We start from the raw sequence: 19,362 nt of genomic DNA, 5'->3' as shown, positions 1-19,362 counted from the left end.
AATAGCACTGATAGAAGTGTCTATTTCAAAGAATTTAAAATGGGTTTTGAAGATTTTGTTCCATGATCCACCCCCACAGTGACCACCATCACCATTCTTACAGACAGCAGGCGATAAATATAGCAGGTCTTCTTTTGACCATCACGCCAGACCCTGGCCATGGCTTGTTCATCATTGGCTGGGTTCCAGTCAGGGTCAAACATGATTAGCCGGTTAGCCCCAATGAGATTGAGGCCACAGCCTCCAGCTTTGCTGCTAAGCATGAAGACAAAATCAGGGCTCTGGAAAAAAAGAAAGCAGGGGAGCAAGAATCTCTTGTAGCCTAAACTGGGATCCTACTCATCCCAGCCACTCTCATGCTGCTTCTACTCGTACTCAGTTGTGATAACCCATACTTTGCCTGCCACTTAGCCAATTTCCCAGTCTGCAAAAACAGTTTCCAGCCCAGAAATGACCAACAAGCCTAACCCTCATCCCCATATCCCGCCCCCAAACAAAACCCAAAACAAAAAAACTTGATGTAGCCAAGCATGGTGGCACACACCTGTAGTTCCAGCAACTCAGGAGTCTGAGGCAGGAGGATCACAAATCCAAAGACAGCCTCAGCAATTTAGAGACACCCTGTTGCAAAATTTAAAAAAAAGGCTGGAGATATGGCTTGGTGATTTAGCAATCCTGGGTTCAATACCCGGTACCAAAAAAGAAAAAAGAAAAGAAAAACTCTAACTGTAGAACCCATTTACATCTTCTCTATCAAGTGTTAATTCTGATATTACTGCACTGGAGGTGTGGGGGCAGGGGCTATGCATTTACCGATGGACAGTTGAAGCGCTCCACAACCTTGGCTCGCTTCTTAATGGACATTGTACCATCCAGGCGGACATACAAGTACCTGAAGAGAGATCCAAAGATCAAAACCAAGAGGAAAGGAAGGCCCCCCTTGGAGCCATGGCCCCTGAAGGGTCCACCAAACCATGCGTGAGGCTGCTCATGTCATAGCTTTTTGGTATTCCCAAAGAGAAGGGCAGGGAGCTAGGGGTCAGGACTCTGACCTGTGGGAATACCTGAAGGACCAGTGGGGGGATTCTGCTTAGACATGGAGCTAGAGCCATTACAACAATAAGAAAAGATACATATTCATGGAAATTCTTCATGTACCAACATCTTGAACCATACCCACCAATCAGAATATCTAATCTTTCTAGAAGGTGGTGAGGAAGCACATCCCTTGCCAGCCTATTTAGGATCCTCCTTACCTTCGAACCCGACAGAGCTTCTCAAAGAGATCCAATGTCTGGGTATAATTGGATACCAGCACTACTTTGTCACTGCTGCGGCTTCGTGTCACTGCCAGAATATAATCAAGGACCAGCATCTTACCTGGAATAAACAGCAACCATCAGTCCCTCCACTGGCCATCCCAATGGACCAATTCTTGCCTTTTTTTTTTTTTTTTTAATTTTTTATGGTGCTAGGGATCAAACCCAGGGACTTGTGCATGCTAGGCAAGCACTCTACCACTGAGCTACATTCCCAGCCCATATTCTTTATCCTGCCTTGAGACAGGATGGCTCCAGCAAAAATAATTTCCCACTCTCCTTCCACTGCTCTTCCTGGAAAGGTCCATATACTGGCAGAAAAGCTTACCTGACAGCTGTGGCTCTAGAGCCTTGGAGCTATAACCAGGGGGGAAGATGTCCAAGGCACCCTCAAAACCATCCTCCTCTTCCACACACTTATCATATATGAGAGCTGGATCTGAAAAACCAACAAAACAAAAACTCCACACCACAATACAGCTACTTTGCTTTCTGAAGTTTCTACTTAAGAGCTCACTAGAATGCCCTTTAAATGCCCAATCTAGGAGGACTTTTTCAGCAGCACTCACTCAGTCTCCACCTCCCAGTTCCAACAGGGTGCAGCCAATAAAATCTGGGACCATGGATGAATAATTTCACTCCCTAGTGTGTTCTCCCAACAAGAAGGGAGCTATACCAGAGCTCTCTAAGACATGGAGCTTTATCATTTTTCCTAATGCCTAACATTTTATATGAACATGTGTGTTCAAATGCTCACACAGTCTTGTACAACAAGAATCAAGCATTAGCTGGGCACAGAATAAGCTATATTTTCCAAAGCAATGGGTCTAGCTTATTAGAGTCCACAATGAGGGTTCATGCCTTGGGGAGGTTTGGAATCACAAGTGCTATAGGCTGCTATGGGGTCTCTAGACAATTTTACAAAAAAGTTACTGGACTATCTATGGGAGCCTGCTCTCCATTACTCACTATACAGAAGATCAGGGCAAGGGCTCAACTCACGATTACAAAGCTTCTTCAGAGTGGTGATAGAAGAAAGGGAAGACACACTCATCTTGCCCTCACGCAACTCTTCTGCTGGCTTGGCCTGTCTCAGAAACCTCTTGTATAACTCAGTCTGAAGGGGTGTCAGCCTAAATAAAAAGGCAACTGGGTCAGTAGCGGAAAAAGTGGACCAGCCAGGAGCATTGATACACTCCTATAATCACAGAGGCTTGGGAGGCTGAGACAGGAGGATCTCAAGTTCAAGGCCAGTCTCAGCAACTTAGCAAGGCACTAAGCAACAATCTGTCTTAAAATAAAACATAAAAAGGGCTGAGAATGTAGCTCAGTGGTGAAGTGCCTCAGGGTTTGATCCTACATTTCTGTCCTTTAAGGATATCTTCAGACCCAGCCCTGCTTCAGAAGCTAAACTTTCATTTTCACTCACGCTACACCCTTCAGTTGATTTCAGTACCTGCAACAAACCACTTGCTCAATCTTTACAGGCAGATATTTAGAAAGGATATCAGAGGTCCTCCGTATCAGGCACCTAGTAAAAACAGAATAAAAAGACAAAAGGCTTGTAAAAACAACCATGCTGGAATAAAAGCTACCATCCAGAGGACCAAGACTGACTCTTTTGTAGTATAAAATGCCAAGGACCCATTGGCCCTTTGGTAAAAATATCTCTATCAGGGTCTCAGTCATGGGAACAGAGACCTTCCAAATAGCCAACCTTACAGTAACAACTCTCTCTTGCCATTAATAGGTTGGCTTCTCTCAAGAAAAGGCTGAGGTCTTCCATTGAGCCTAGGGCTCTCTCAGGGAAAGCAAACTTCAAACCAAGTCTTCAGGGGGGTTTCTGTCCGAATTTGCCTACATGTCTGCCAAGCTTATGATAGTTCAGGGTAGACCATGGCGGATAGGGAGGCACCTAAGAAGCAGCTCCTAAGAACACTCTGATTCTCCTCCCTACTATCTAAAATTAGTAAGCAGATGTAACTAGGGCATTAGGAAAAGCAGAAAGACTATTTACAACATAACCCCATCAATTGTGCATACCTACAACAGAGGAGCCAGAATGCACCTGCCTGCCTAGGATGTGGACACATGGAATAAGACGACCTCTTAGCTTGGGAGCTGCCTTTGAAGAATAGGTATCCTTCAGATCTACTCCTAAATATCAAAGAACAACTATGGAGCCTGGGAAGAGAAAGCTTCTGATATACTAATAATATACCAGGGGATATTTCGTTCAGTAAGTCCAGCTACATCAGAGAAGATTTTCATCAGTGGATTAGTAAACAGACTAAAACCAGACTATAGATACTATAGATTCTGGGCTAAAGAGAAAATAGAAACTTGAACTGCAAAACTCCATCATTTATTCAGTAGTCATAGTCATGGCACAGATCCAACCCCTTCCCTAGAATCACAGCCTTTGAGGGCTCTAATCAGACCAGGTCCCCAAAGGGTTGGCCTCAGATGGCATGAGAAGCAATTCGGATGACCTCACTTGGGGTTGTTACCTATTCACAATGCTGATAAGCTCTCTCAGTCGCTCCTCCCCTAGCTGCTTGTCTGCTTCACTCGCAGCTGCATCTCGACTCTTCAAAATTGGCATCTCAAAATGTTTCTTGAATTCATGGGCAGTCCCTAACACATGAGAAAAGAGAAAATTAAAGTACATGTGAAGGGCTGGGGTTGTGGCTCAGTGGTAAAGTGCTTGCCGAATATGTGTGGGGTACTAGGTTTGATTCTTAGCACCACATATAAATAAATAAAAATACATTGACAACTAAAAAATATTTTTTAAAAAGTACATGTGAGGGGCTGGGGATGTGGCTCAAGTGGTAGCGCGCTCGCCTGGCAGGTTCGATCCCCTCAGCACCACATACAAACAAAGATGTTGTGTCCGCCAATAACTAAAAAAAAAAAAATTAAAATTTTCTCTCTCTCTCTCTCTCCCTCCCTCTCTCTTTAAAAAAAAGTACATGTGATAAAATGATTTTCCCACTGCCAGCAGCAACAAACCACATTATCACAGACCAGCCAAAGCTGAACAAAATATAGGCAATTTCTGTTATTGAATAAGAGATCCCAAAGCAATAAAGACTTGAAAGGCCAAACAGTGAAACAGTAAAGCCCAAAAATATAATTAATTAAAGTAAGTATAAATAGACTAAGCTTTGTCCAATTAAAAGATTGGGCCCAACTCTCTTTAAAAGCATAACTAAATGTTATTTTTAATAGATGAAGTAGCGTATAGACTTAATGAAGTACTGATATATGCTACGAAATGGAGGAAACTTGAAAACATTATGCTAATAGAAATAAGCCAAACACAAGGCTGGGGCTGTAGCTCAGTGATAGAGCATTTACCTAGCACAAGTGAAGCACTGGGTTCAATCTTTAGCACCACAAATAGATAGATAGATAAATAGATAGATAGATAGATAGATAGAATAAAGGTATTGTGTCCATCTACACCTAAAAATATTTAATAGAAAAGAAGCCAAACACAAAAGGTCACATATGAATATATTTATAAGAAATACACAGAAAGGCAAATTCAGAGACAGAAAGCAGATTGGTGGTTGCCAAGATTTGGAGGAGGGCGAATAGGAACTGTTTAATGAGTTTAAAATTTCCCTTTTAGTGATGAAAATTTATGGAACTAGATAAGGGTGGTGGTGGCACCACCATGTGAATGTACTAAATGCCACTGAACTATACAATTCACCATGGCTAATTTTTTATTATTTGAATTTCACCTCAAAAAATTTATAGAATTCAACACACATTTGTGATTAAAAAAACAAAACAAAACAAAAAACTCCTAGGAAATTAATAATAGGGAAAAAAAAGTCCTTACTCAGAAGGCAGCAAGGAAGGGAGGGAGAGGATGGAGGGAGCAGGGAAGAGAAAGAGGAAGGACACAGGCTAGCAGACAGGCTTTCTTTTCCCCCCTAGATCAGGAATGAGATCTTCTAACAGTACTTCTGTCCAGCATTGTACATGTGAAGGGCTGGGGTTGTGGCTCAGTGGTAAAGCGCTTGCCAAATATGTGTTGGGTACTGGGTTTAATTCTTAGCACCGCATTAAAAAAAAAGAAAGAAAGAATAAAAGCTGTAATTAATGCATAAAACGGAAATGAAAAGCCAAAGAATTAGGATAAAAGACATAAATTATTATTTGCAGATGACATGATTTTGTATGTGGAGAAATCCAAAAAAAACTATGCTGGGCCAGCTGTGGGAGCACACCTATAATCCCAATTTCTTGGGAGGATGAGGCTAGAAGATTACAAGTTTAAGGCTAGCCTGTACAACTTAGTGAGATTCTTTCTCAAAATTGAACACAAAGAGGTCTGGGGATATAATTAGAAGTAAAAGTAGCCCTAGGTTCAATCCCCAGTATAGCTGGAAAACATACATTAAAACTCACATTAATCCAGACATATTAAGCAATAGTAATTAAAGCAGAAAAATACTAACAGAAGCAGACTAATGTAACAGAATAAAGTTCACAAACAGATTAACACATCTGATTTATGAAGAAGGTAGTACTGTAATGCAATGCATAAAGAACAGTCTTTTCAATGGTGCTGGGCTAACTAAATATCCTTATGGAAAAAGATTAATCTTAATTCTCACATTATATTACATATATAAAATAATTTAAGGGGCTGGGTTGTTACTCAGTGGTAGAGCACTTGCCTAGCATATGTGAGGCACTGGGTTCGATTCTCAGCATCACATATAAATCAATAAAGTCTATTGATGACTAAAAAAAATAAAAAATAAATAAACTAATTTAAGATAAATTATAGACTTTAATGTAAGGTAAAATAATAAAACATCTTCCAACACCTTTTCATAAAAAATATTCAACAAACTAGGAATAGAAGCTAACTTCCTCAATCTAATAATAGACATCTTCATTAAAACAGAGTAAATCTTGTGATATAGCAATTTCACTCCTAAGTAAACACTTAAAGAAATGAAAATATATCCAAGTAGAGATTTGTAAATGAATGTCTATAGTAGCATTGTTTACAACAGCCAAAAGGTGGAACGGTAGAAACAACACAAATGTCTATCAACTGATGATCAAATAAACAAAATGTTTAAAAATAGGGGGAAAAAAAAAATCAGCCATGGACTAGGGTTGTAGCTCAGAAGTAGAGCATTTGCCTAGCATGTGTGAGGCATTGGGTTCAATTATCAGCACACCACATATAAATAAATAAAATAGAGGTCCATCAACAACTAAAAAAAAAATACATATTAAAAAAAAAAGTCACAAAACTTTTTTTATGAAAAGTATTTACTTCACAAAACAGGATGATCTCAGGGGCAATGATGCAGGCCTATAATCCCAGTGACTAAGGAGGCTAAGGCAGGAGGATCCTAAATTCAAGGCCAACCTTGGCAACTTAATGAGATACTGCCTCAAAATACTAAATATTTAAAAGAGACAGAGTTGTAGCTCATTGGTAGAGTACGTCTGAGGTTCAAGGCTCAGTAATGTTTAAAAAAAAAAAAAAAGAGAATGGTCTTTAAATGGCCAATGAACATATTGAAAGAAGTAACTTTCTTGATTAGACAAATGCAATGAGCTAGGACCCATCAGAGTAACTACAATTTTAAAGTAATAAATATTGGTAATATTGGTGATATAAGATTGGCAAACTGGTGGGCTGGGGTTGTGGCACAGTGGTAGAGCACTTGCCTAGTATGTGTGAGGCACTGGGTTTGATTCTCAGCACCACATATAAATAAAGATCCATTGACAACTAAACAATATTAAAAAAAAAAAAAAAGATTAGCAAACTATAACCACAGCTAGCCATCGACCATCTATTTCTATAAAATTTCATTAAACATAGTCATGACCATTCATTTACATATTATTTATAGATGCTTCTATACTACAACAAAAGAGTTAAGTACCTATGACAGAGAAAGATGACTTATGAATCTAAAATACTATCCAGTCAATGAAGACAAAGTTATTGACCCCTGATATAGACACAATGGAATTTTCATATACAACTGTTACAGTCAGGAAAACTGGAGTATATAGATGAGCAGAATATACAACCTAGTGATTCCACTCTTAGGACAAAGAAATACATACTTGCCCAACAGAAATAAATACCAGGCTGAAGTGCAGACATGTACAAGAATGTCCACAGCATCACTATTTAAAAGAATAAAAACCTAGAAACCACTGGGCACCATGGCGCACACCTAAAATCCCAGTGGCTCAGAGACTGAGGCAGGAGGATTATGAGTTCAAAGCCAGCCTCAGCAAAAATGAGGCGCTAAGCAATTCAGTGAGACCCTGTATCTAAAAAAAAGAAAATAGGGCTGGGGATGTGGCTCAGTGGCCCTTAGTTTAATCCCCAGTACATCTCCCCACCCCCACAAAAAATGGGGCAGGGGGCTGGGGATTTAGCTCACTGGTAAAATGCCCTGGATTCAATCCCCAGTATGGGGGCGGGGGAAGGGAGCAAATCTAATCCATAGTATCAGAAAGTATTTTTACTTCTAGGTGAAAGAAGATAATGACTAGAACAAGGGAGCTGGTATGGTAGTAACTGATCAGGTAATGGTTACATAAATATGTTCACATTATGGCAATCTTGCTACTTCAGCAATTCTCCACATAAAGGGCCTCTCCAGAGGACTGGCAAGATGGAGACGCGGGGCTGGGGATGTGGCTCAAGCGGTAGCGCGCTCGCCTAGCATGCGTGCGGCCCGGGTGCGATCCTCAGCAGCACCACATACCAACAAAGATGTTGTGTCCTCCGAGAACTAAGAAAAAATAAATAAATGTTAAAACTCTCTCTCTCTTTAAAAAAAAAAAAAAGATGGAGACGCACTAACCTTTCCACAAATATCTATATGCAAAAATTGCCCAAATAATATTGGCCAGGGACTGGGGGGAAGGAATGATTGAAGAGTTATTATTTAAAGGCTAGAATGTCAGGTTTTTTTTTTAAAGAAAGAGTGAGAGAGGAGAGAGAGAGAGATAGAGAGAAAGAGAGAGAATTTTTAATATTTATTTTTTAGTTCTCGCGGACACAACATCTTTGTTGGTATGTGGTGCTGAGGATCGAACCCGGGCCGCACGCATGCCAGGCGAGCGCGCTACCAGTTGAGCCATATCCCCAACCCCTAGAATGTCAGTTTTGTAAAATGAACAAATTCTAAAGAAGAACAGTGATGATGGTTGTAAAACAATGCAAATGTACTTAATAACACTGAACTGTACATTTAAAAATGATTTTTCAAAAAAGAAGAAACTATTCAAGACAGAGTAGTTTGCTGAGGTCAAAGGTCTAATTATAAGGAAGGTAGGGTGTGAGGAGCAAAAATGCCCTATATATCATCCCTGCTGCTTCTACAGAGAAAGAAATGGCCAAAGTGGGTCTTGCTGGGTTGTCTAGCAGAGCCAAGACCTCCCAGTGGCTTTGCTGCTTCCTGACTTCCTCTAAGATTCCCTAGTCTAACTAACTAGCATTCTCTCCTTAATTTGAGTTACACTCCCAGGACAAGAAAAAGTTCCTCTCCATTATGACACAAGGCTGGATTCTTACCCAGGATGCCCGAATTAACAAAATGTACCAAGCTGAAATATTCAAGCAGATCATTCTGGATGGGGGTCCCAGAGATGAGCACCCGTCGACTGGTGTTCAAGCTATTCAGAGCCTGGTAAGTCTGATTTTCAGAGTTCTTGAGTCTGTGTCCCTGAAAGAGAATTTTCACTCAGGGTATATAATGTTGCATCCCTAAATGGTACAAAAGTCTTATGTAAACAGGAAAATAGGAGTCACAAACATGACAGGTCCTGAGACCTTGGGAACTAGGCAGAGAATAGCGCAAGAGTTGGTTCAACCACTTGCTTGGGGAAAAATATCAAACTCAAGAGATAGACCTTCAGTTTCCAGACCAGTGCTACACCCATTAAACAAGAATTCCCTCTGTTCCCTCCCAACCCTTTCCCTACCCAATCTCCAGTCTTGGCAGCTCACCTACCCACTTTAGAGATCATGTGGCCACATTATAGATCTTTGCTTTCTGGAATTCCTCATCCCGTAACAGTCCAACAAACTCAGAATCTTCTGAGCCAAATATCTTCTGTATTAGTCTCCTGGCCTTGACTGGGCCATCAGTGCTAAAGGAACTTGACTAGACTCCTTCTACCAGAATCTACATAGCTAGTATATCTAAAGAGCCTCCCTTCACATCTCTTCCCTAGCTCTCATTCTCCCTGTTCCCCAGCCACACACACACTTAACTTCTATTTTAGGCCTTTTTTTTTTTTTTAGTTGTCAATGGATCTTTTATTTATTTATTTAAATATTTATTTTTTAGTTGTAGTTGGACAATACCTTTATTTATTTTTAATTTTTTTTTGGGGGGGTAGCTGTAGATGGATAGAATGCCTTTATTTTATTTGTTTATTTTTATGTGGTGCTGAGGATGGAACCCAGTGCCTCACACATGCTAGGCAAGCGCTCTGCCACCGAGCTATATTCCCAGTGCACGATACCTTTATTTTATTTGTTTATTTTTATGTGATGCTGAGGATCGAACCCAGGGCCTCACATGCGCTAGGCAAGCGCTGTACTGCTGAACCACAACCCCAGCCCCTATTTATTTATTTATGTGTAGCACTGAGGATTTATTCACTCATTCATTCATTCATTCCTTTATGTGCAGCATTGAGCATCAGATCCAGGGCCTCACACATGCTAGGCAAGTGCTCTATCACTAAGCCACAACTCCAAAGAAATGCATACTTGCCCAACAGAAATAAATACCAGGCTCAAGTATGGATGGGCTGTCTCTTTGTGCCTCATTGACTTCTACCAGAATTTACATAGCTAGTATATCTAAAGAGCCACTTCTAGAAAATGATAAAGAAACCTACTACCTTCCCTTCTTCTCCAAGAAACATATGGGCAAGATCAGGTCTGTGCCTTTTCTATGTTCTGTTCCCACTCCATGCTAAGCAAATCACACATAACTCAATGACTAGTGAAAAAATGCACAAACATGTCAGCCTTGCTCCCTCTGGTCATCCTTTGACAATGCAATTGAATGTACATCCTCCACTGATTCCCAATTATAGGGTCAAGTCCAAGATCTTTAGGCTCATTAGTTCAACATTCAAAGCTCTAATTATTAATTAGGCTCCAGCTAAATTCTCTGACAATCTCCACAACTTGTCATAGTCCAGGAAGGCTTGCCTCCTCGGCACACCCTTGCTGGATTTCCCTAGATCTTTGCCAATGCCACTTCTCTGCCTAGAGCTTTCCCCAAAAGACACATTCCTCAAATGTCAACTCTTATGCAAAGCCTTCTTCAATGACTCAAGACTACTGGTTTCTCCTACCTTTGTGCTCCTATGGAACTATATACACATTGACGCTATTTATTTATTTATTTATTTATCAAGAAATAAAAAATAAATAAATAGAGAGAGAGAGAATTTTTTTAATATTTAGTTTTTAGTTTTCGGCGGACACAACATCTTTGTTTGTATGTGGTGCTGAGGATCGAACCCGGGCCGCACACATGCCAGGCCAGTGTGCTACCGCTTGAGCCACATCCCCAGCCCGACGCTACTATTTAGTGAAACTTTTAATGTGCCAGGCACTGTCTTTAAGAACTTTACCTATATTCTCTCTTTTGGAGGCATTGGAAATTTAACCTAAGGGCACTTTACCACTGAGCTATATTCCCAGTCCTTTTTAATTTTTATTTTGAGACAGGGTCTTTTTTTTTTAATATTTTAAGTTGTAGATGAGTATACAATCTTTGTTTATTAATTTATTTTTTATATGGTGCTGAGGATCAAACCAGTGCCTCACACATGCTAGGCAAGCACTTTGCCACTCAGCTATAGCCCTAGCCCCTTGAGACAGGACCTTGCTAAGTTGCTTAGAGCCTTGCTAGATTGCAGTTCCTCCTGCTTCAGCCTCTCAAATTGCTGGGGTTATAGGCAGGCACTACAATGCCCAGTTTGATTCTTCTTTTCTAAAAACAAAAAATTTACCTAGATTAAATATTACCACTTCTATCTCTTTGAAATATGACTCCTATTAAGTATCATCCATGTATTTTATGTGTTTCCCCAGCATCTTTAACCTGGCTGGCTCTGTGTGAGTAAAGTAAGTGGATCTGAATGAGGCACAAAGGGACAGCCCATCCATACCTGAGCCAAGCTTTTGATTGATTCCATGGCTTCTGACTGAGGATCAGGATTCTTTTTTTTTTTTAAACAAAGAGAGAACCACGTATACTAGAGAAGTGTCAGCTGGAAGGAAGCCACTGTGCACATTGGGAACATGAAAGCCTGGGATATCAACCCTTCCCTTTCCAGGGTCTAAAAGGAAAAACTGTCTCCTGGAACAAGATGACCACTTTTTAGGACTTTGGCTTCCTTAGGTATCTGATAATTTGACAAAAGCAGACAAAAAGGTAAACGAGTAAGGACTGCAGTGTGGCAAGAGGAAATATGGTCTCTTGTACTCTGCAGTCAGCTCTTAAAACAGGACAGAGTGATGAAGAAAGAGAACAATAAAGAATGGAAAAAAATTGGGCTGGGGTTGTTACAACAATTGCCTAGCATGTGTGAAGCACTAGATTTGATCCTCAGTACCACATAAAATTAAATAAAATAAAGCTATTGTGTCCATCTACAACTAAAAAAAAAAAAAAAAAAAAAAAAGAATAGAAAAAATTAAGATGAGCCAGGTATAGTGTCACACAACTATAATTCCAGTGACTCAGGAGACTGAGGCAGAAGGATAACAAGTTCAAGGCCAGCCTCAGCAACTTAATGGAACCTGCCTTAAAAGCATAAAATTTAAAAGGGCTTGGGAGGTAGCTTGGTGGTAAAGATCCCAATTCTCAGTTCAATTCTCAGTACTGGGTGGGGCGGGGAGATCAAAATGATTCCAAGTCTCAAGGACTCAATAGTTCAATACCTTTCTCTACCACAATGCCGTGGTCTGGACCAGGTTCCTGGCATAGTCCCCTCCATTGTTTTCTTGGTACTAGCTATTGAACTCTGGTGGAGCTTTGCTACTAAGCTACATTCCCAGCACCACCCCCCTCACTTTTTTTTGAGACAGGGTCTGGCTAAGTTGCTTAGGGCCTCACTAATTACTCAGACTAGTCTTGAACTTGCAATACTTCTGCCTCAACTTCCTAAGTTGCTGGGGTTACAGGCATGTGTCACAGCATCTGGCAACCCCCCTCCATTATCATGAAACAGATGCCAGGACCCAAGCAGAGGGCAGTCACATGCATACCCCCAAGCTCCTAAATCCTTTATCACTACCTAGAGAACAGTCGATTAGGGTATCAGCAATTTACAGACAATGACTGACTTTTCCTAAATTCAAAGGCCCAGGTAGGAAGTAGTTCACAATTTGCAAGCACAATATCCAAAAGTAAGTTTTTGTATTCTGTCCCATCCCTACACTCCTCAGATACTAGGCTGTTCTAGAAGCCCCAGAGCCCAGCCAAGCATGCCAATCTGATAGCAGGTGGGGCCAAGTCTTTCGACCAAATCTCTACTAGTGTCCCAGAAATATGAAAAGGACTCTAGTGCTCCCCATAAGGTACAAACAGAGCAGCAGCCTCAGGGTAGCCAAGTTCACTAGAGTCCAGGAAGGCTCTCTAAAGTAAAAGTACCGGGCTGGAGATGTGGCTCAAGAGGTAGCGTGCTCACCTAGCATGCGTGCAGCCCGGGTTCGATCCTCAGCACCACATACAAACAAAGATGTTGTGTCCACCAAAAAACTAAAAAATAAATATTAAAATTCTCTCTCTCTTTAAAAAAAATAAATAAAGTAAAAGTACCCAGCCACCCTCACTATTTTCTGAATACTAGCATCTTTACCACAATTCCTGCATACTATAATAATCCTAAGAGGCCAGGTGCAGTGGCGCACACCTATGATCCCAGCTAAAGCCTTAAGCAACCTATCTCAAAAAAAAAAAAGTATAAGGCCTGGGGATATGGATCAGTGGTTAAGCATCCCTGGGTTCAATCCCCAATACCAATAATAATAATAATTCTATGAGACAGGTACTATCACCCCATTTTCTTGATGCAGAAACAAAGGCTCAGGTAGTTAAGTAAAAACTCCATAGTCACACTACTGAGAAGTGGCAAAGCAAGGATATAAATAAATATCTCTGACTCTAGATCCTATTATCCGAAACATTGTGCCATGTCTCTCTACCAATCCAAACCCCTCCCCTACCGGCTATCGTTCAAGGTTCTTCTTTGGTCTAGGAATACTGTCTAGAAACAACAAAACCAATTGGCCCATAGCAACTCACTCCCCTTAGAGTTGTGAGCACTGTTTAATCTCTTTAGCAGATTGGTGTTACAAGCTCTACTTCTCCCTTATCTTCTCCAAGACAGCTTCATCTGTCCTCAGCACTCTAAGTGACTAGTGAAGCTCTGAGATGGTGGCAGTACTCAGGTTAGGAGACTTTTGTGGATCTTGTATACCCAGACAGTTGAGCATCAAGTACCTCATCACATATGACCAGTCCAACACTTCCTTTCTGAAGAACTCCAACATGAAGGCGGAAAGTCTCATAGGAAATGATGAGAATAGGAGAAGGCACTCTGGCTCCACGCTGGTTCATGAATCCTTCTACAACAGAAAAGTTTTCAAAGAACCAAATCAGAACATATTAAAGAAAAAAATTATTCTTTCTTACTTTCGTTCTTTCTTTCTGTGCATGTTATTGGGGATTGAACCCAGGGCCTCAGGCAAGCTAGACAAGCACTTTACCACTGAGCTACATCCCCAACCCCTTTTTGTTCTTTATTTTAAGACAGGGTCTCACTAAATAACACAGGCTGACCTTGAACCGGTGATCCTCCTCCCTTGGCCTCTTGAGTAGCTAGGATTACAGGTGCACACTACCACACCAAGCAATGGCTGTTAATGTAGCCTAGAAATGATTATTTCAGCTATTTTCAATGAAAATTCTATTCCTGCATTGCCCTCAACTCTGGCCACAAGTAAGCATACACATAAGAAAGCAAGCAGCAGAGCAGGGAATGGTGGCACACACCTATAATCCCAACACTTTGGAAGGGTGAGGCAGGAGGACCACAACTTTGAGGTCAGACTATTAGCAAGACCCTACATCAAAATAAGAAATAAAAAGGACTGGGGATGTAGTTCAGTCACAGAGCACCCATGGATTCAATCCCCAGTACCACAAAATAAATAAATAAATAGAAGATAGGTAGATTAAATCATACCCAGCTTTTGATCTATCTCATTTTTAGATCCTCCGTCGATGGCCAGAGGTTGGATCCTTCCTCCAAGCCATTTCCCAACCTCATTATACCAGTTCTTCACCAGACTGGAGGGCGACACCACCACTGCTTTATCAATTTCTGGCTTGCACTCTGGACTTTGGCGCAAGAGTGTCCACATCAACGTGATGCACTGCAGTGTCTTTCCCAGGCCCATTTCATCAGCCATGATGCAGCCATGGCTGCCAGGTATGCGCCTACTGGTGACACATTCCCACAGGAACTTCACTCCCTGGGGAATAACAGCATTCAGTCCATTTTGGCATCTATAAAACCAATGTCCCAGAGAAAGTAGTCTCCCAGGCTCAATTCCCCACCCATACCTCATTCTTCTCACCCTCATTTACCTCTCTCTGATGAGGCCGCAAAACCTTACTAAGAATAGGATCAACAACCACATGGACAGGAAGTTTTTCCCTGAGAAAACACAGAAAAAAAAAAAAAAAAAAACATGGTGCTCAGACAGGGGCAGGGGCACACCCTCAGAAGTTGTGTTCTGCCCTCAGGAAGTTGTGTTCTGCCAATCCAGAACCACAGACACAGCTAAGAAAGTACCTTTCTGGCCTAGTCCAAGTTCCTGCTCTAAAAGTTAGGAAGTTAGGAAAGAAAAATGGATTTCCCATGTCTTCACTTTAATTACTCCTCTCATGATTGAACATGGTAGGAGGAGTGAGGAACCCTACTAACTGGACATGACCACAAGCTCTTCCTCAGGGTCTCCCCTCCCCAACCACCAGTTTCTGGATGATTAAATAACTAAAACAGCTCCATGATAATCTATTCCAGTCCCACAGAAAAGTCATACCAAAATAATCCTCTGCCCACCCAGGTATACTCTTAGAGAAGACTACAACTGCTGAAGGAATATCAATGCACATACTTGTCAAGCTTCAGCTGATCATGGGCACTCAGTGGGGGAGGCTCATACAGAATCAAGGCACCTTCTTCCAGGGGATCATGAAGAGCGCGGCGGACCCCAGTCCTTTTCAGACCCAATGCCCGAGAGCCCAGAGGACCTAGAAATCAGCAATCAATCTGTCAACTAAGACTTTATGTTCAGGAGCTCCAGCAGGCCCAGCTTGAATGCACATCCTTCACATAACCTTTCCTGAGCTTTCATATGATCCACTCTTTCCCCAAATTCCTCCAAACCTGGTTTGGACACCTCTACCTAACCATTATTTCCTCAGCCTCAGATCAGAGCTATTCCCATTTTATTTCTCCCATTCAACTCCAAACTTCTGGAGGGCTGGAACTTGTTCATCTTGAGTCAGTCCTGGGAAGGTCTGAAACCTTAAAGAGGCTTTTTAAGTCTGAGAGCTCTTGAGGCTGGCATCCTCCCTCCCCAGCCTGTTTTAGCACAATGCAATGCCCTAAATAGAACAGGGGAAACTTTGTAGAAATGAGGATTCCCACATAGCCTCATAAAGGAGATACCACTGAATACATTTAGACTGAAGAAAGCCCAGGTCCATTAGCTACTTTGGCCTACCAGGAGCTTTCTGAACATTGGTATATCCCCACAAAGAAGATGAAGGGCAGTCAGTCTTGACAGTCCTTGCTGAAGCTAATACAACTTTCACACAGGGTCATCCTAAATACAGTCAAAGCAGGACTGACATCTTCATTTCCCATCTAAGCAAAGGTTTTTAATCTATTCAGGCATATTCATATATGACTAATTAAAAAAACTGAAGTCTCCATTTTACCTTGATAATTTGGAATAGGGACTTTGAAAGGCTTTGACAAAATGCTTCGAATAAATGCTTCCTAAAAGAGAGGGGGGGTGGGGGGGGCGGAGAGGGAGGAAGAGAGAAAGAGAAAATCAGGGATTCAGGACTTATTAATGAGTTGTTATGGGACAATATTATTATGATATGCTCCACATTAGGTTTTGTACAACAGCTTCCTTCCATCTTTGAGATTTCATGTAAGGTTTTACAATACCTAGGAACAGCAGAAGTGCCATACTTCAATCAACCATTGAGGCTCAGAATTCACTTGTTCATGTAAGACCATGCCAATGAAGACACCTGGCTCTTCTTTAGGGTGCCACACCTTAAGAAGCAAGCATCCTACACTTACCTGTACAATACTAATAGACAATCCTAATATATGGATTTAACCTCTGTCCTATAGAGCTTTTTTTTTTTTCCTTTTTAATGGGGGGATGGTGGTGCTAGGGATTTAATTTAGGTCATTGTACATATTAACTACATGTTCTACCACTTAATTACACCCCCAACCCACAAGTTTTTCTTTTTGTTTGTTTGTTTGGTACTGGAGATTGAACCCAGGGCTGCTTATTTTTTTATTTTTATTTTTTTATTTTGAGATAGGACCTCACTAAGTTGCTGAGGCTACCCTTAAACTTGTGATCCTCCTGCCTCAGCCTCCCAAGCCACTGGCATTATAAGCATGCACCATCACATCCAGCTCTACAAGTTTTTGTTGTTGTGTGTTGTTTTGTTGTTGTTTTTGCTACATCTTTTGCCTACTGCATCTAACTCTCACATTAATATCTACATCAGCCTCCTTAGGAACTAAATAGCCCAACAAAGAGTAGTAGTAGTCAGGCATGGTGGTATACACCTATAATCCCAACTACTTAAAGAGACTGAGGCAGGAGGATTATAAATTTGAGGCCATCCTGGGAAACTGAGCAAAACCCTTCCTCAAAATAAAATTAAAAAGAGCTAGGGATATAGTTCAGTTATACAGAACTTGCCTAACATGTACAAGGTCCTAGGTTCAATAGCCAGTACAGAAAAAAGAAAAAAAAAAAAAGAGTACTAGGAGTGATAAGAACAGAGATATTAGTAAAATAGTAGTAGCAACAACAATAACAACAAAAATGAACAATAATGATGGCTAACAATGTATGCTAGATGTGGAACTAAGCCTCTTACATTCATGTCAATATTTAATCCTAATAGTCCTATGAGATTACTGTATTACTGGTATTCCATTTAAAAATAAGCAAACTTGGGCTGGGGATGTGGCTCAGGCAGTAGCGCGCTCGCCTGGCATGCGTGCGACCTGGGTTCGATCCTCAGCACCACTTACCAACAAAGATGTTGTGTCCGCCGAGAACTAAAAAATAAATATTAAAAATTCTCTCTCTCTCCCTCTCTCTCTCCTCTCTCACTTTCTCTTTAAAAAAAATAAATAAATAAATAAGCAAACTGGGGCTGGGGATGTGGCTCAAGAGGTAGCGCACTCTCCTGGCATGCGTGCGGCCCAGGTTCGATCCTCAGCACCACATACAAACAAAGATGTTGTGCCCGCCGAAAACTAAAAAATAAATATTAAAAAATTCTCTCTCTCTCTCTAAAAAAAATAAATAAATGAATAATAAAAATAAAAATAAGCAAACTGAGGCTCAGAGCAATTATATCACTTTTTCAAGACACACAGCCAAGATTGATCCAAGATTTTCCTAATTCTGGGCCCCTAATCAGTGGGCAGTATGGCCTCCTACCAACATATTACACATAGGCATACTGACAGCCAAGAGCCAACAGCTTCCTGCCATGGAAAACACAAGAGAAAGAACACATGAGAGGGAAGGCAAGCCCTTACCAAGAAAAAGCAAGTGGGACATGGGTGAGAGGAAACAGACACATGAAGATTCTAGAGACAAAACCTTAGTGCCTTCACCTAAAAGCCTGCAAGAAGCCTCTGCACCAGCACTTCAGCCTGGAATCAGCACTATACCACAGGCTATGGTGGCAAGGCAGGAGGGGAGTTAATATGGAGCTGACAACTAACTCCTAGGGAATTTTGGTCCATATGCACCTAAGTCCTTTGGGAAATTAAAATAATCTGTGAACCTAGACTCTAACAACAGAGATCCTAAAGGTAGCTAAAATGTGAATGTGTTGTAAGAAAAAGCAGTAATAGAAAAAAAAAAAAAAAAACTCCCTTTTAGCAAAAGTAACAATAGAGAGGACCTTCTCTTGCCCTGAAATTTTCCTTTTTATTGTTTTGGTACTAGAGATTGAACTTGGGTACCATACGCTGAGCTACATCCTCTGTACTTTTTATTGCAGGACCTCATTAAGTTGCTGAGGCTGGCCTTGAACTTGAGATACTCCTGCCTCAGCCTACTAAGCCTCTGGGACTACCAGTATACATCACCACAGCCAGCCCAGCTCAATGTCTTTGAAATGGGAAAAATGTGGGCTGGGATCATGTCTCAGAAGTAGAGGGCTTGCCTAGCATGTTCGAGGCCCCGGGTTCAATCTTCAGCACCACATAAAAAATAAACAAAATAATAAAGATATCATGTCCAACTACAACTAAAAAAAATAAATATTAAAAAAAAAGAAATGGGGAAAATGTAATAAATGTTACTTATGGTCAGTAAAGAAATATGGAGAATTGAAGGTAACTATCAACCAAATCTTTTTTTTTTTTTTTTTCCTTTCACAAAATAATCAATACTTTGTGCCTGGGCTAGCTGCATCTATGACATTCCTATACATACATACACATATACATAATAATTTAAAATAAGTTACAAATGTTGAAAGCAAAGTAACAATTGCTTATACAAAGGTAAATAGGCACTATGTTTTCTTCTTGAATCATTTTTGCTACATAATTGCAATTACATATCAGTATGTTACTAATCTACAGAATACACTTTGAACTCTGAGGTATGACAACTCCCAGAGACAACATGTAA

At 40.9% G+C, this 19,362-nt stretch overlaps 1 protein-coding gene across 1 annotated transcript in view; it reads right to left on the bottom strand.

Annotated features, from left to right (window-relative positions):
• The window catches only part of Rad54l (RAD54 like), a 38,155-nt gene that overhangs the window by 8,070 nt on the left and 10,723 nt on the right, over window positions 1-19,362 (bottom strand). Inside the window, exons 4-16 of the mRNA XM_040288609.2 lie at window positions 16,382-16,442; window positions 15,553-15,688; window positions 15,020-15,089; window positions 14,616-14,904; window positions 13,871-13,995; window positions 8,908-9,058; window positions 3,830-3,956; window positions 2,776-2,850; window positions 2,322-2,452; window positions 1,648-1,758; window positions 1,257-1,380; window positions 814-892; window positions 102-281 (exon numbers count right to left, since the gene is read on the bottom strand). Coding sequence (XP_040144543.1) covers window positions 102-281; window positions 814-892; window positions 1,257-1,380; window positions 1,648-1,758; window positions 2,322-2,452; window positions 2,776-2,850; window positions 3,830-3,956; window positions 8,908-9,058; window positions 13,871-13,995; window positions 14,616-14,904; window positions 15,020-15,089; window positions 15,553-15,688; window positions 16,382-16,442 — 1,659 coding nt within the window. The remainder of the gene's footprint in view (window positions 1-101; window positions 282-813; window positions 893-1,256; window positions 1,381-1,647; window positions 1,759-2,321; window positions 2,453-2,775; window positions 2,851-3,829; window positions 3,957-8,907; window positions 9,059-13,870; window positions 13,996-14,615; window positions 14,905-15,019; window positions 15,090-15,552; window positions 15,689-16,381; window positions 16,443-19,362) is intronic.

Source organism: Ictidomys tridecemlineatus, chromosome 11 (assembly GCF_052094955.1).
Source record: "Ictidomys tridecemlineatus isolate mIctTri1 chromosome 11, mIctTri1.hap1, whole genome shotgun sequence".
Lineage (NCBI taxonomy): Eukaryota > Metazoa > Chordata > Mammalia > Rodentia > Sciuridae > Ictidomys > Ictidomys tridecemlineatus.
The sequence above is the reverse complement of the archived record's forward strand: the minus strand, read 5'-3'. Positions and strand labels throughout refer to the sequence as shown.